Raw genomic sequence first — 16,191 nt, 5'->3', positions numbered from 1 at the left:
ACCAGGAACATCCCCACAAGTAAATAGTGAATATTAAAAGGAAAAGAAAACTCCCCCTTGTTGCCTCCAGTCGGGAGTGTCACGGTTCTAGAATGGGCATCTGGAATAGCACTAGAATAGCTCTATTCCCTGTGGAAAGTGCTCGCCATCTTCACAACTATCTCCACCTTCTCATCAATCTTTTGGGATCTCTCTTAGACACTTGATTCAGCATCCATTCAGTCATCTTTTGTTTGTGATGTGTTGACTTGTATAAAGCTCCTTGTGAAAGAGTGTTGTATGAAATTAGATTGGTCTTATTCTTAAAATAAGATAAGATTTGTGAGGGTGGTGCCAGCAATGGCTGCCTCGCCAACAGTCTGCCTGTCCTTTCCTTCTTTCTGTTTATATAGTATGTGTTAAATGTATATTTTAGTGTTCTTTAGCTTGTTTTATTGGGGGGGGGGGGGGGGTGGGGGGAACTTTTTTTAATCTCTTACCGCGACGGAGATGCGATTTTTTTCCCGTATCGTATATCGTCCGTACTGCGGTCTAACATCGAAGAGTTGCCGGCCTTTGCTGGAGACCGATTTTGTGAGCTCCACCGTGGGGAGCCTGTGGGACTTTAACATCGCGGAGCCCACGATCCCTTTGCCAGGGATCCACCTCGGAGCTCCAACCGTGGGTGCTTGCGGACTTAACTTCACGGAGCAAGCGGTCTCTGGTCAGAGACCGACTTCGGGAGCTCCAAGCCTCAGGAGCTTCGACCGCCCCGATGCGGAAGTTTCGATCGCCCCGACGCGGGACCTTCGAACACCAGCTGCGGGAGCTTCGATCGCCCCAACGGATGGTTCGACCATGGGAGAAATAAAGAAGAAGTTTGGACTTTTTTCCCTTCAATCTTTTGGGATCTCTCTTTAGACTCCCGCTGTGGTGGATGGTTATGGTAACTTTTATGTAGTTGTGTGTCTTGTTGCTTTTTTTTTTTCGTATGGCTGTATGGTAATTCTCCAATTATACCTTAATTGGTACATGTGACAATAAAAGACCCTTGAAACCTTTGTAAGAGGGGAATATTTACTGAGGGCATGGAGATGGCTTTAATCTAACTCACTCAGCAGGATGCCCATGGGGTTGGCTGGAATACCAACTCTACGCCCACATATCACTTTCCGTTGACCACTTGGATGTGAAGCCAATAATGCACCCAATCTCATCAGTTTCCAGTTTGGTGTCTTAGATTAAGACTGCACATTTGTGTCTCCCGCTGCAGAAATCTTCACGTTTAACTGCACAATCTTCAGCTGAGAACACAATTTATTTCAAGAGGGCTAGAATATAAAAACAGGGATGTAATGCTGAGGCTCTATAAGGCACTGGTCAGGCCGCATTTGGAGTACTGTGAGCGATTCTGGGCCCCATATCTGAGGAAGGATGTGCTGGCACTGGAGAGGGTCCAGAGGAGGTTTACAAGAATGGTCCCAGGAATGAGTGGGCTAACATATGATGAGCGTTTGACAGCACTGTGCCTGCAATCGCTGGAGTTTAGGACGAGGGGGGGGGGCCTCATTGAAACGTATCGAATAGTGAAAGGCTTGGATAGAGTGGATGTGGAGAGGATGTCTCCACTAGTGGGTGAGTCCAGGACTTTAGGCTTACACTCGCTGGAATTTAGAAGACTGAGGGGGGATCTTATAGAAACATATTAAATTCTTAAGGGGTTGGAGAGGCTAGATGCGGGAAGATTGTTCCCGATGTTGGGGAAGTCCAGAACTAGGTGTCACAGCTTAAGGATAAGGGGGAAGTCTTTTAGGACCGAGATGAGAAAACATTTCTTCACACAGAGAGTGGTGAGTCTGTGGAATTCTCTGCCACAGAAGGTAGTTGAGGCCAGTTCATTGGCTATATTTAAGAGGGAGTTAGATGTGGCCCTTGTGGCTAAAGGGATCAGGGGGTATGGAGAGAAGGCAAGTACAGGTTACTGAGCTGGATGATCAGCCATGATCATATTGAATGGCGGTGCAGGCTCGAAGGGCCAAATGGCCTACTCTTGCACCTATTTTCTATGTTTCTATGTCCAGGTTTCTTTGTTTCTAGAGGTCACAGCCTCAAAATTGAAGGACGTTCCTTTAGGAAGATGAGGAGGAATTTCTTTAGTCTGAGGGTGATGAATTGGTGGAATTCTTTACCACAGAAGACTGTGGAGGCCATCAATGTTTTTAAGGCAGAGATGATAGATTCTTGATTAGTACAGGTGTCAGGGGTTATGGGGAGAAGGCAGGAGAATGGGGTTAGGAAGGAGAGATGGATCAGCCATGATTGAATGGTGGAGCAGACTTGGTGGGCCGAATGGCCTAATTCTGCTCCGATCACATGACCTTATGAGAGCGCTGGACATAACACTGAAACGTTTTCTGTAGCAGGGCATTTACAATGTCATACCCCCTATCCTGCCACTGCTTGTGCAGTTGCTGAATGCATTTGCTGATAATGTTGCAGCAAGAAAACCTGTCATCAGGGAAACAGAAAGGAAATCTCCTTAAACAATGGGATTTAATAACTGGAGTGTGAAAATCAGAAAAGACGGTAAACTGAGTGATTTTTATTAACAGAATACGGAAAATGAAATAACGCAAGAGAAAGACGGATTAAAGGGGAAAAGAAAATGACAGAAAGATAAGAAACTGTTTAAAATTTGACATTCTTAGAATTTCCTAAAATATTCAAAGTTGCGGGAAAGAGACTTTGATCTTGTAATTGACCTGCCTCGATCTTCCAACTCCACCTCTCCCTCTTCCCTACCCATCTGCCCCTCCTTGCTCCATGGGCTCCTGTCTCTCCACTACATCTCTTTACACTGGCTATGTTCCCTCTCCCCACTTTTAATCCTGATGCAGGGTTTTGACTCACAACGCCGACAGTTCCCCCTCCCCCCCCCCCCCCCCCCCCCCCCAGAGAAGCTGCTCAAACTGTAGAGTTCCTCCAGCAGATTAAATGTGTAGGAAGGAACTGCAGATGGTGGTTTAAACCGAATATAGACCCAAAAAGCTGGAGTAACTCAGCGGGTCAGGCAGCATCTCTGGTGAAAAGGAATGGGCGATGTTTCGACCCGAAACGTCACCTATTCCAGTTCTCCAGAGATGCTGCCTGACCCCGCTGGCTGAGTTACTCCAGCTTTTGGTGTCTGCCCTCCAGCATATTGTTTGTTGCACTAGATTCCACCATTTGCAGTCTCTAGCGTGCTCCTTGTGATGAACACTTACCAGATTAATAAAGTGTTTCTTATACTAATAATTGCTTGCACTAATATATTTCATTGTGCATTTTGTTCGTAGGTACCACATGTACGTAGCAGTTTCAAAGCATTTGATGCACTTCACAAGTTTCAACAGATATCAAGATGAACCTTTTAAAGCTAATGCAAACCATATCCTCTTGGTGAGTAACTACTGCATATTTACGACTCTGCCCCTCTCCTGAAGCATTTGATTTGTCCCGCACAGTCTCAGATAGAAAATTCTGCACCATCATTTTAACATATTTTAAAATGTAAAATTAGCATTGGTACTGAACTTTTAAGAAATATTGACCTCAAATATACATGAGGCCCTTTTTGGGCGGCACGGTGGCGCATTGGTAACTTACAGAGCCAGAGTCCCGGGTTCGATCTGGACTACGGGTGCTGTCTGTACGGAGTTTGTACGTTCTCCCCGCGCCCCGCGTGCAGCGTAGGTTTACTAGGTTAATTCCCGGAATGGCGGGACTGTCATATGTTGAAAGACTGGAGCGACTAGGCTTGTATACACTGGAATTTAGAAGGATGAGAGGAGATCTTATCGAAACGTATAAGATTATTAAGGGGTTGGACACGTTAGAGGCAGGAAACATGTTCCCAATGTTGGGGGAGTCCAGAACAAGGGGCCACAGTTTAAGAATAAGGGGTAGGCCATTTAGAACTGAGATGAGGAAAAACTTTTTCAGTCAGAGAGTTGTGAATCTGTGGAATTCTCTGCCTCAGAAGGCAGTGGAGGCCAATTCTCTGAATGCATTCAAGAGAGAGCTAGATAGTGCTCTTAAGGATAGCGGAGTCAGGGGGTATGGGGAGAAGGCAGGAACGGGGTACTAATTGAGAATGATCAGCCATGATCACATTGAATGGCGGTGCTGGCTCGAAGGGCCGAATGGCCTCCTCCTGCACCTATTGTCTATTGTCTATTGTCTAGTGTGGGTTTTCTCCGAGATCTTCGGTTTCCTCCCACACTCCAAAGACATACAGGTTTTAGGTTAATTGGCTTGGTATGAATGTAAAATTATCCCGAGAGTGTGTAAGATCGTGTTAATGTGCGGGGATCGCTGGGCGGCGCGGACTCGGTGGGCCGAAGGGCCTGTTTCCGCGCTGTATCTCTGAAACTAGAAAAACTATTAAAAAACGAAGTACTAAATCTGCTGGCAATAAAACGTAATGAACTTTTCAGATGATACGCTCAGGAGAAGTCTTTAGTGACACCATTCCAGTTACTCACTAGCACATGTGTTATCGGGCATCAGCATGTATCCATTCAGACAGTAGCACTTGTAGCTGCCATGTGTGTTCATGCATCTGTGCTCACAGGGCCTTGGCTTGAGTCCACATTCATTAAAATCTGTAGCGGCCAAAAAAAACATTGGAACAAAACATGAGTAGCAGAACAGACTGCATTCATTTGTTTTACACGATGATTTATAACACTCGTGGGTTACTCCTGAATGTGAAAAGTGTTCCAAAGGCTTTGAAAAGGCAAAGCTGGTGATGGTGTATTGTGCAATATTCATAAAGAGTTCAATGAATATATCTCCTCTGATATATAAAGAGAAGAGTTCAATGAATATATCTCCTCTGTCTTTACCACAGAAAAAGACCCGGAGACTGGGGAACTTGGAAAGGTTAATGGAGATGTCTTGAGGACAGTCTCTATACAGTCGAGGAAGTGTTGGAGTTCCTAAGATGTATGAAGGCAGATAGATCTCCAGGGCCTGATCAGATATATCTAATCACACTGAGGGGAGCTAGGGAAGAAACTGCAGGAAGATAGAGAAAAGGTGGCATTTCGGGTCGAGACCATACTTCAGGTATCTGCAGAGATGTTGTCTGTCCAGCTTTTTGCGTCTATCTTCGGTTTAAACCAGCATCTGCAGTTCCTTCCGACACAAGAAATTGCAGGAAACCTGCCTGAGATAACGAATCATTGTTAGACACGGGTGAGGTACTAGAAGACTTGAGGGTGGCCAATGTTGTGCCTCTAGTAAAGAAGGCCTGCAAAGAAAAGTCTGGTAGTGTAGAGACCAGGAAGCCTAACAACTGTGCTATGAATGGTGCTTCAGTGGATTCTGAGGGATAGTATATACATACATTTGGAAAAAAATGATTTATTAGAGATAGTCAGCATGGCTTTTTTGCATGGGAGATCGTGCTTCACAAATTTGATTGGGTTTTCTGAAGAAGTAACCAATCTGTTGATGGCAGGGCCATAGGTGTAGTCCATGTGGAGGTCTGCAAAGCCCTTGATAAGGTTCTGCATGGTTGGTTGCTCTGGAAGGTTAGATCGCTTGGGAGCTAACTATCTGGATTCAAAATTGGCTTCATGCAGGGAGGCAGAGGATAGCAGTAGAAGGTTATTTTTCAGATTGGAGGCATGTGATTAGTGCAGTACTTTAGAGATCAGTGCAGGGCCCATAATTGTTTGTTGTGGGCAGCATGGTAGTGTAGTGCCTTACAGTGCCAGACACTCGATTCTAACTATGGGTGTTGTCTGTACAGAGTTTGTGCATTCGCCTCATGACCTGCGTGGGTTTTCTCCGAGATCTTCGATTTCCTCCCACACTCCATAGATGTACATGTTTGTAGATTAATTGGCTTGGTGTAAATGTAAAATTGTCCCTAGTGTGTGCAGGATAGTGTTAATGTGTGGGGAACGCTGGTCGGTGCCGACTCAGTGGGCCGAAGGGCCTGTTTCCGCACTGCATCTCTAAAAATGTACAAGACATGATTAATAAGCTTGCAGGTGTCAATAAAATGGGTGGCATTGTTGACAGTGAAGAAGTGTGTTAAGAATTACAGCAGAATCTTGATCAAAAACCCGAAAAGTGCTGGAGTAACTCAGCTGGGCAAATGGTCTGAGGAATAGTGAGCGGGATTTAATTCAGATAAGTACGAGGTGTCACAGTTTGGGGAAGTCAAACTAGTGCAGGGTCTTTACAATGGAAGGGCCCTGGAGAGCGTTGTAGAGCAGAGGGGTCTTGGAGTAGAAGTATATTCTTCCCTGAAAGTCGCATCACAGGTTGATAGGGTGGTGATGCAGGCTACTGGCATGTTCATCTGCATCAGTCTGGGAGTTGAGTACAGAAATGTGTGTGTTATGTAACAGTTGTACAAGATGTTGGTGAGGCCTAGTAAGAGTATTCACTTCTGGTCACCCTGCCACGGGAAATATGCCATTAAGTTGAGAAGAACAAAGAGATGATTTACGAGGATTTATTCACAAAATGCTGGAGTAACTCAGCAGGTCAGGCAGCATCTCGGGAGAGAAGGAATGGGTGACGTTTCGGGTCGAGACCCTTCTTCAGAAGGGTCTTCTTGGTCTGAAGAAGGGTCTCGACCCGAAACGTCACCCATTCCTTCTCTCCCGAGATGCTGCCTGACTTGCTGAGTTACTCCAGCATTTTGTGAATAAATCGATTTGTACCAGCATCTGCAGTTATTTTCTTATATGATTTACGAGGATGTTACCAAGGACCTGACCAAGTTGTGTAGGCTTGGACATTATTCCCTGAGAGTTCAGGAGGTTGAGGGGTAATCTTATAGAAATGTTTAATAGCATGTGGAAAGTGTGAACACCTTCACTCAGTCCGCCTGGACCTATCTGATCTCCCGGTTGCCAAACGCTTTAATTCCCCCTCCCATTCCCACACTGACCTTTCTGTCCTGGGCCTCCTCCACTGCCAGGATGGGGCCAAGCACAAATTGGAAGGACAGCATCTCATATTTCGCTTGGGCAGCTTACAACCCAGCGGTATGAAAATTGATTTCTCTAACTTCAAGTAACCCTTGCATCCCCTCTCTCTCTCTATCCCTACCCCACCCAAGTTGTTCCAGCTTCAGTCATCTTGTTGAGTCTCATTGTCTGTACTCGTTTTCACCTAGGCCACAGATAACAATGACCTGTCTCCTTTATCATCATTACTTTTTGCATCTTTCATTAATTTGTTCCATATCTCTCTACATCCTCATATATATCGCTCGTTTCCCCTTCCCCCGACTCTCAGTCTGACGAAGGATCTCACCCAAAATGTCAGCTATTCCTTTTCTCCAGAGATGCTGTCTGACCCACTGAGTTAATCCAGCCTTTTGTGTCTACCTTGTATTCGATCACCTATCAACCTCTCGTGCGCTTCGAGGAATAAAGTTCTAGTCTCTCTGTATAGGGAGAAGGCAGAAGAGTGGGGTTAGGAGGGAGAGATAGATCATCCATTACTGAATGGCAGAGTAGAGTTGATGGGCCGAATGGCCTAATTCTGCTCCTAACGCTTATCACCTTTTGGTTTCTGGTATACCTTTTGGTGTTTACTGGAGTCATCAATTCACCTGCTTCAAAAGTTACAAACTTTATAAAGCCTATCTTGGCACTCACCTTGATTGCATGTTTTACCAGTAAATCCTGGGTAACATTTACATTTATTTGCTCCAATACATTCCCCGTGTTTACATCCATGTTCACAGATAGCTGTAAAGAAATCAAACCATGGGAATTAATGCAGAATTACAATTTAGTTGACCGGCTACATTCTTCTGTACTTTTTACACTAGGCTAGAAGACTTCAATGGGAATTAGGGTAAGTAAGTTTTAACCAATATAAATAGTATTGTCTGAATGAGGGATTCTTTAAGCAAGAAATAAATACACTCTCTTTTCGGTATGAGAAGCGTAAGTTCATCAAATGGAATGAAAGGATTTTTTCTCTAAAAGATACTCAAAGTACCTAACTTGTTTGTGTAGGAAGGAACTGCAGATGCTGGTTTACATAGAAGACAGGCACAAAAAGCTGGAGTAACTCAGTGGGTCAGACAGCATCTCTGGAGAAAAGGAATAGGTAACATTTCGGGTCTGAAGAAGGGTCTCGACCCGAAACATCACCTATTCCTTCTCCCCAGAGATGCTGCCTCTCCCGCTGAGTTACTCCAGCATTTTGTGTTTCTCTTCGGTTCTTAACTTCTTTGTTCGGTCTCTTTGCACATAGATAGAGTACATATTGATTTGCGTTATTTAAATTCCATATTTCTAAATCAGATTCAGATGAGGTGACTGATTTTGCATTTGGGCTATCCACGACTTTAGAAGCTATGCTCCTTTGCAAGAGAAAGATATTAAAAATTGGATCATGCAAAATGACGTCAGACTCCTTTTCAATGTCTGAGAGGCAGGGGGTTTCAATTAATGTCAAAAGAGGTATAGCAGCAGTGTTGTTGTTCGTCCTTCGGGTTGGAAGATGACCATGACTTCACTTTCAGTTGGAGGATTGGTGACTGTGGGTCCGGAAGTGACTGGTGAGGCCAATCCGGGCCCGGAAAGCACGCCCACACGTAGGTCACAAGTGGATGGGTGCTGCAGTGGAAGTGGAGGTAGCCCGGGCCTTGCGCGCGGTGCGTTTCCTCTGGGCCTCTGCAGTGCGTCTGTTCTCTGCTGCACGGGCTCCTGTGGTGAGCTTGCTACGCCAGGTTGGACGGTCCAGCGCAAGAGACTCCCAAGTGCTGAGGTTGATGTCCAAGTCTTTGAGGGACACTTTGAGGCAGTCCTTAAACCGTTTCTTCTGTCCTCCTACTGAGCGCTTGCCCTGACATAGTTCTCCATACAGAAGCTGTTTTGGCAGCAATAGACATGACTGGACTGACAGAGTGCACTGGGGGGCCACCTTGTGTACTCTGTATGCAAAAAGCAAAGAATTTCACTGCACCTTCATGGGACAATAAAGTATCTATCTATCTATCTGTCTATCTATCTATCTATCTATCTATCTATCTATCTATCTATCTATCTATCTATCTATCTATCTATCTATCTATCTATCTGTCTGTCTGTCTGTCTGTCTGTCTGTCTGTCTGTCTGTCTGTCTGTCTGTCTGTCTGTCTGTCTGTCTGTCTGTCTGTCTGTCTGTCTGTCTGTCTGTCTGTCTGTCTGTCTGTCTGTCTGTCTGTCTGTCTGTCTGTCTGAATGTCTGTCTGTCTGTCTGTCTGTCTGTCTGTCTGTCTGTCTGTCTGTCTGTCTGTCTACCCACCCATCCACCCACCCACCCACCCATCCATCCATCCATCCATCCATCCATCCATCCATCCATCCATCCATCCATCCATCCATCCATCCATCCATCCATCCATCCATCCATCCATCCATCCATCCATCCATCCATCCATCCATCCATCCATCCATCCATCCATCCATCCATCCATCCATCCATCCATCCATCTTCCCCAACTTCAAAGACTCATGGGTTTGTAGGTTAATTGGCTTGGTATAAATGTAAATTGTAAAATGTAAACTGTGTAGGATAGTGTTAGTGTGCGGGGATCACTGGTCAGTGCGGACTCGGTGGGCCGGTGTGCCTGTTTCTGCGTTGCACCATTAGAGCAGCTCTACCATTGTGCCACCGTGCCACCCCTAATAGGCATATGGTAAAATCAGACAGAAATGGCAGAAACAGCATTGGAATTAATGGCTTGATGGAATAGGTGAGAAGAAAATAGTTTCTCGTGTTGGGTACCTGAACAGTTATTCACATAAGATCGTCTCCAAAAAAACCAAACTTGAATTGAGGAGAAATGCCCAGAGGGGCCATTAAAGATCTGTCCACGAAGGCCCTGGCAGTCATGGTTGGCTCACGACCACTTTGCCCTCTCTAGGGTCCAGGAATAAGCATCTCTGCAGGCAGCCATAATTCCTGCACGCCCTCAAAACTCTTTAGGCCTGCGTGCCGCACATTCTAAATATAAAATCCATATGTCGGAATAAATTTGGCCACAAATCTACTTTCAGTTTTTGTACCTTCTCCAGCGCACAAGTCATTGCGGCATTATGTCATTTAAACCATCAGTTTCGTTGTCAGCGGGGAGAAATACGAAAGAAAATGTTACACTAACCAAGAGTTAGTGCCGCACAATGTAACTCCTCAGTCAGTACATAAGAGATGCAGTAACACAATAGATATTAGCATCTCTGGAATAATCGCCTGACTGACGGTTGGACACGTGGTAAACCGTTCAGACAGTGTGAACCAGGCGCACAGCTGCTGGTCTCCCTTGCCTATGGCATGCTTCATTCTTGAGATTGGAGCCAAGTATTTGTTCTCCCACAGCTAAGGCTGAGCTGGTGGGAAAAAATAGTTCTGCACGCAAAATTATGACCTGTGAGGTACATTCCGGGGCATTGGCAAAACAGGTGTGCTCGCTACCGGCAGTCTGTTTGCAAAGACTAGTTCTCACAAGCCCTCATCAAAAATGGTGATTCACAGATTGTAATCAGACTTCAAAGAAAAGTACTCTGCTGAAAGTCCGATCAAGGATAGTCCGAGGGTCACCAATGAGGTAGATAGTAGTTCAGTACAGCTCTCTGGTTATGGTAGGATGATTCAGTTGCCTGATAACAGCTGGGAAGAAACTGTCCCTGAATCTGGAGGTGTGCGTTTCCACACTTCTGATTGAATGTTTCACACGTTTGATCATTCCTCTTAATAACACCTTTGCAGGTTTGGCAGTCATTTCCTTTGCAATATAAAGATTTTTTTCGTACTTACATGGGGCAATATATTCAACTTAATGGATGTGGGTCCATGTTGTGCACAAATTGGTGACCGCATGTGTCCGTGTAATAACAGGGTTTGCATTTCAGCAGCACCCCATGGGCTGGATAATGCTTGGTTGCACCTTCAGGCATTCAGATGATGGTACTTAAATGTCTTCAGTCAGAAGTCGTAGGATTTCCTTTCACGTTCATTTACAGGGCATAGACATTGGTGACAATGCCAGCATACGGCCCACAAAGGCCGTGCCGAACCTAGAGCCAAGTTAAACTAATCTCCTCTGCCTGCACGTGACCCTTATCCCTCCATTGCTCACATATCCATGTGCCACTCTAAAAGCCTCTTAAATGCCACTATCACATCTGCCTCTGTCAAATACTTGCCCCGCACATTGCAGTTGTACAGGGCCCTAGTGAGACCGCACCTGGAGTACTGTGTGCAGTTTTGGTCTCCAAATTTGAGGAAGGATATTCTTGCTATTGAGGGCGTGCAGCGTAGGTTTACTAGGTTAATTCCTGGAATGGCGGGATTGTCATATGTTGAAAGACTGGAGCGACTAGGCTTGTATACACTGGAATTTAGAAGGATGAGAGGAGATCTTATCGAAACGTATAAGATTATTAAGGGGTTGGACACGTTAGAGGCAGGAAACATGTTCGCAATGTTGGGGGAGTCCAGAACAAGGGGCCACAGTTTAAGAATAAGGGGTAGGCCATTTAGAACTGAGATGAAGAAAAACTTTTTCAGTCAGAGAGTTGTGAATCTGTGGAATTCTCTGACTCAGAAGGCAGTGTAGGCCAATTCTCTGAATGCGTTCAAGAGAGAGCTAGATAGAGCTCTTAAGGATAGCGGAGTCAGGGGGTATGGGGAGAAGGCAGGAACGGGGTACTGATTGAGAATGATCAGCCATGATCACATTGAATGGAGGTGCTGGCTCGAAGGGCCGAATGGCCTCCTCCTGCACCTATTGTCTATTGTCTATTGCCTTTAAAGTTTGCCCCTCTCACCTTAAGACCATGTCCTCTAGTCCTGGACGTTTCCACCCTGGGGAAAATGTTGTGATTGTCTACCGTGTCCAGGCCTCTGATCATTTTATGTACATCATTTTAGTCTCCCCTCAACCACTGACATTCCAGAGAAAACAATCCAAGTTTGTGTCAAAGGTGGACACAAAACGCTGGAGTAACTCAACGGGGCAGGCAGCATCTCTGGAGAGAAGGAATGGATGACATTTCGGGTCTGAAGAAGGGTCTCAACCCGTTCCTTTTCTCCAGAGATGCTGCCTGTCCCTCCGAGTCACTCCAGCATTTTGTGTGTATCTTCAGTGTAAACCAGCATCTGCAGTTCCCTCCAACACAGATTTGTGTAACCCCCCTTTACAGGTGACACCCTCTAGTCACGGAGCATTCTGGTAAGTCTAGAAGCCAACGGTTTGGGAGGCACCGTTAAATTTAGTCAAGTTGCAGTAACTTCATACAGTGAATGAGGTGCCTTTGGGTACATTGAAAGAAGGATATTTTGTACCTTCACAGCGTCCCCTGTAATTCTTTTTCCAACCGTAACAACATTCAAGTCGGGATCCATAGCGACAAACCCCAAGCTGAATTGCAGAGTGCCTTCGGTTTCGAATCCTGAGGAAGAAAAACACCGTTTATTCAGAGCTATTTCCTGTTTTCTTTCTCTCATACTGCTGGAAGACCCGAGCATTAAAGTTGACAGCTTCTCAAATAGCAAATAGTGGGGAAATAAAGGACATGCACTCTTTCACACCCCTTTCAAAATGTCCCAGAGTGGTTTACAGTACGGGCTTCATCCCTGATGTGTAGGCAGCACAGCAGTGTGTGAATTATAGCAGCCGATCTTTGTACTGCAAGGTCCTACAACAAGCAAAGTGATTGTGGCTCGATACCCAGCTTTTAGATGTAGAATGATTGACTCAAAATAGTCGTCTGGACAATAAGGAGAAGATCTTTGATGGTCTTCAGTAGAATGTCATTGAACCTTGACTTCCAGGTGATGCTTCTAACCCACCTAACAATTGCATGAGGTCAGCATTGGCATATACACCGATCAGCCAAAACATTATGACCACTGACAGGCGAAGTGAATAACATTGATTATCTTGTTACAATGACACCTGTCAAGGGGTGGGATATATTAGGCAGCAAGTGAACAGTCAGTTCTTGAAGTTGATGTGTTGGATGCAGGAGAAATGGGCAGGAGTGAAGACCTGAGCGACTTTGACAAGGGCCAAATTGTTATGGCCAGACGACTGGGTCAGAGCATCTCTGAAACGGCAAGGCTTGTGGGGTGCTCCCGGTCAGCAGTGGTGAGTACCTACCGACAGTGGTCCGAGGAGGGACAAACCACAAACCGGCGACAGGGTGTTGGGCGCCCAAGGCTCATCGATACGCGAGGGCAACGAAAGCGATCCCGTCTGGTCCGAACCAACAGGAGGTCGACTGTGGCACAAGTCACAGAAAATTGTAATGGTGGTCACGGGAGGAATGTGTCACAACGCACAGTGCATCGCACCCTGCTGCGTATGGGGCTGCACACGGAGAACCAACAGCATATTAGACAGGTGGTCATAATGTTTTGGCTCATCAGGTCATAATGTTTTGGCTGATCGGTGTATACAGTGATGGTGGTTTGCAGGGGCAGGAAGGTGGCACGTCCCACTGTGCAGTCATGTGTAGGAAGGAACTGCAGATGCTGGTTTACGCCGAAGACAGACGCAAAATGCAAAAACCAGGTCTCGACCCAAAATGTCGCCCATTACCGATGGCTATGAGGCAGCAGAAAGGTTCACCTGTACATCTCCAACCTGTAACCGGTATCATCAAGCAGACGAGTGTTCAAACATTGGCGCGATCCATAAGTTTATTCATGATACCAGGCATGGTATCACCACCCTCTGTGCACAAAACATGCCCTGCTCATTTCTGTTAAGCATTGGCCTCTGGAATTTGATTTTTCCATCTTGACTGTCTACCCTATAGTTTTATCCACAGTACTTCTAACAGGTCACCCTACAACCTCCGGCATTCCTGAGAAAACAATCCCAGTCTGTCTAACCTCTCCCTGTAGCTAAACCCGGGATCATTACAGTAAACCTCCCCTGTACCCTTTCCAAAGCCTCCACATCCTTCATGAGTGGGAGATCCAGAACCTCATGCAGTAATCCAAGTGTGGTGTAACCAGAGTCCTATCGCGGCAGCATAAAGTGGCAGAGGCCATCTGATGGAAAAGCAGAGAGTGGAGGTTCTGACTTGTTTCATTACTGAATGGCCATCATCAGGCATAAAATTAGTTGGTTACTTTGAGAATGGACTGCTTTGCAATGTGGAGGCAGCAAGTGAACAGTCAGTTCTTGAAGTTGATGTGTTGGATGCAGGAGAAATGGGCAGGAGTAAAGACCTGAGCGACTTTGACAAGGGCCAAATTGTTATGGCCAGACGACTGGGTCACAGCATCTCTGAAACGGCAAGGCTTGTGGGGTGTTCCCGGTCAGCAGTGGTGAGCACCTACCGACAGTGGTCCGAGGAGGGACAAACCACAAACAGGTCTAGAGGTCGAATGCAAGTCATATCATATCATATCATATCATATATATACAGCCGGAAACAGGCCTTTTCGGCCCTCCAAGTCCGTGCCGCCCAGTGATCCCCGTACATTAACACTATCCTACACCCACTAGGGACAATTTTTACATTTACCCAGCCAATTAACCTACATACCTGTACGTCTTTGGAGTGTGGGAGGAAACCGAAGATCTCGGAGAAAACCCACGCAGGTCACGGGGAGAACGTACAAACTCCTTACAGTGCAGCACCCGTAGTCAGGATCGAACCTGAGTCTCCGGCGCTGCATTCGCTGTAAAGCAGCAACTCTACCGCTGCGCTACCGTGCAGTCAAGTCAAGTCAAGTCAATTTTATTTGTATAGCACATTTAAAAACAACCCACGTTGACCAAAGTGCTGTACATCAGTTCAGGTACTAAGAACGAACATACAATGGCACACAAACATAACAGCACACACATAAACAGTTCACGGCGCCCCCTCAGAGGGCCTCAAATGCAGGATGTCATGACAGATACAGACACGGCAGTGAGCCCAACACAGTGTCACCACATCGCAGCAAGGCAGACATAACACTGTCTGTCTGTCGGGTGGCACGGGTGGCACGGTGGCGCAGCGGTAGAGTTGCTGCCATACACATCTTGCAGTGCCAGAGACCCGGGTTCGATCTTGACTACCGGTACTGTCTGTACGAAGTTTGTACGTTCTCCCCGTGACCTGCGTGGGTTTTCTCCGAGATCTTCGGTTTCTTCCCACACTTGAAAGACGTACAGGTTTGTAGGTCAATTGGCTTAGTAAATGTAAAAATTGTCCCTGGTGTGAGTAGGGTAGTGTTAATATGTGGGGATCGCTGGTCGGTGCAGACCCGGTGGGCCGAAGGGCCTGTTTCTGCGCTGTATCTCTAAACTAAACTAAGCTAAACTACATTGGTGTGCGTCAATGAATACCTAAAGGTTGTTGTGGTGTACAACTATCTTAACCTTTGTGGTATTGCACCATCCACATTATTAGTCCAGGCTATCTCTGTTCTATCAATTATGGAATAAATGCCGTTGTAAGATCAGTGAAACCTGTGCAGTAGACTCCAACTAAATTCCTTCGTATAAATGGCTCAAATTCCTGGGATCAGTATCTTGGGAAACAGCCAAATTAAGAACATTAACTGCGCAACCTGCCACAGGAATTTGGAATATTTGTGAAGGAACAAGTTAGGATTTTCATGTGCTGTGGGATTCGGGAGTGTTGGCTATGGGGATCAGCGCAAGAAATGATTGTTCATGATATCAGCACCATGTATGTAGCTTGTAGACCTCACTGGTTTATCACCGCTGGTATGTGCCACCACAGGTTGGTCATTGGTACCCTGCTCATTCTGGTGGTCCTCCCAAACTCAGACTCTACAACCAGAAGGACAATGGCAATTAGCGCATAGGAATGACACATCCTCCAAGTTCCCATCTGCCACAGGCCATGCTGACATGAGATATATCACTGCACCTTTGTCAGCAGTGGGTTAGAACCCTAGTGCCTCCTGTGCACTGCGGAGTATCTTTACCACAGTTTCCAGTGACTCACGGGGCAACTACAAATGGACAACAAAACCAGGCTTTCTCAGTGAGTTCCACAACTCCTGGATGAATTTTAAAAAACTTGCAACATTGAGGAGCTCGCAGTCTCGGGTTGAGACCGACGTCGGGAAGCTCCGGCCGCACGACATTCGACAAGGCCCCACCCGGGGTAGATCGCCCCCCCATGGGGGAGCTGAGATCCCCCACTGATGCAGGAGCTTGATCGCCCCGAA

At 46.1% G+C, this 16,191-nt stretch overlaps 1 protein-coding gene across 1 annotated transcript in view; it reads right to left on the bottom strand.

The window, feature by feature from the left end:
* The window catches only part of egfl6 (EGF-like-domain, multiple 6), a 66,340-nt gene that overhangs the window by 42,463 nt on the left and 7,686 nt on the right, over positions 1–16,191 (bottom strand). Inside the window, exons 2-4 of the mRNA XM_078408974.1 lie at positions 12,331–12,437; positions 7,647–7,739; positions 4,503–4,622 (exon numbers count right to left, since the gene is read on the bottom strand). Coding sequence (XP_078265100.1) covers positions 4,503–4,622; positions 7,647–7,739; positions 12,331–12,437 — 320 coding nt within the window. The remainder of the gene's footprint in view (positions 1–4,502; positions 4,623–7,646; positions 7,740–12,330; positions 12,438–16,191) is intronic.

The sequence above is a fragment of the Rhinoraja longicauda genome, chromosome 12, assembly GCF_053455715.1.
Source record: "Rhinoraja longicauda isolate Sanriku21f chromosome 12, sRhiLon1.1, whole genome shotgun sequence".
NCBI lineage: Eukaryota > Metazoa > Chordata > Chondrichthyes > Rajiformes > Arhynchobatidae > Rhinoraja > Rhinoraja longicauda.
The sequence above is the reverse complement of the archived record's forward strand: the minus strand, read 5'-3'. Positions and strand labels throughout refer to the sequence as shown.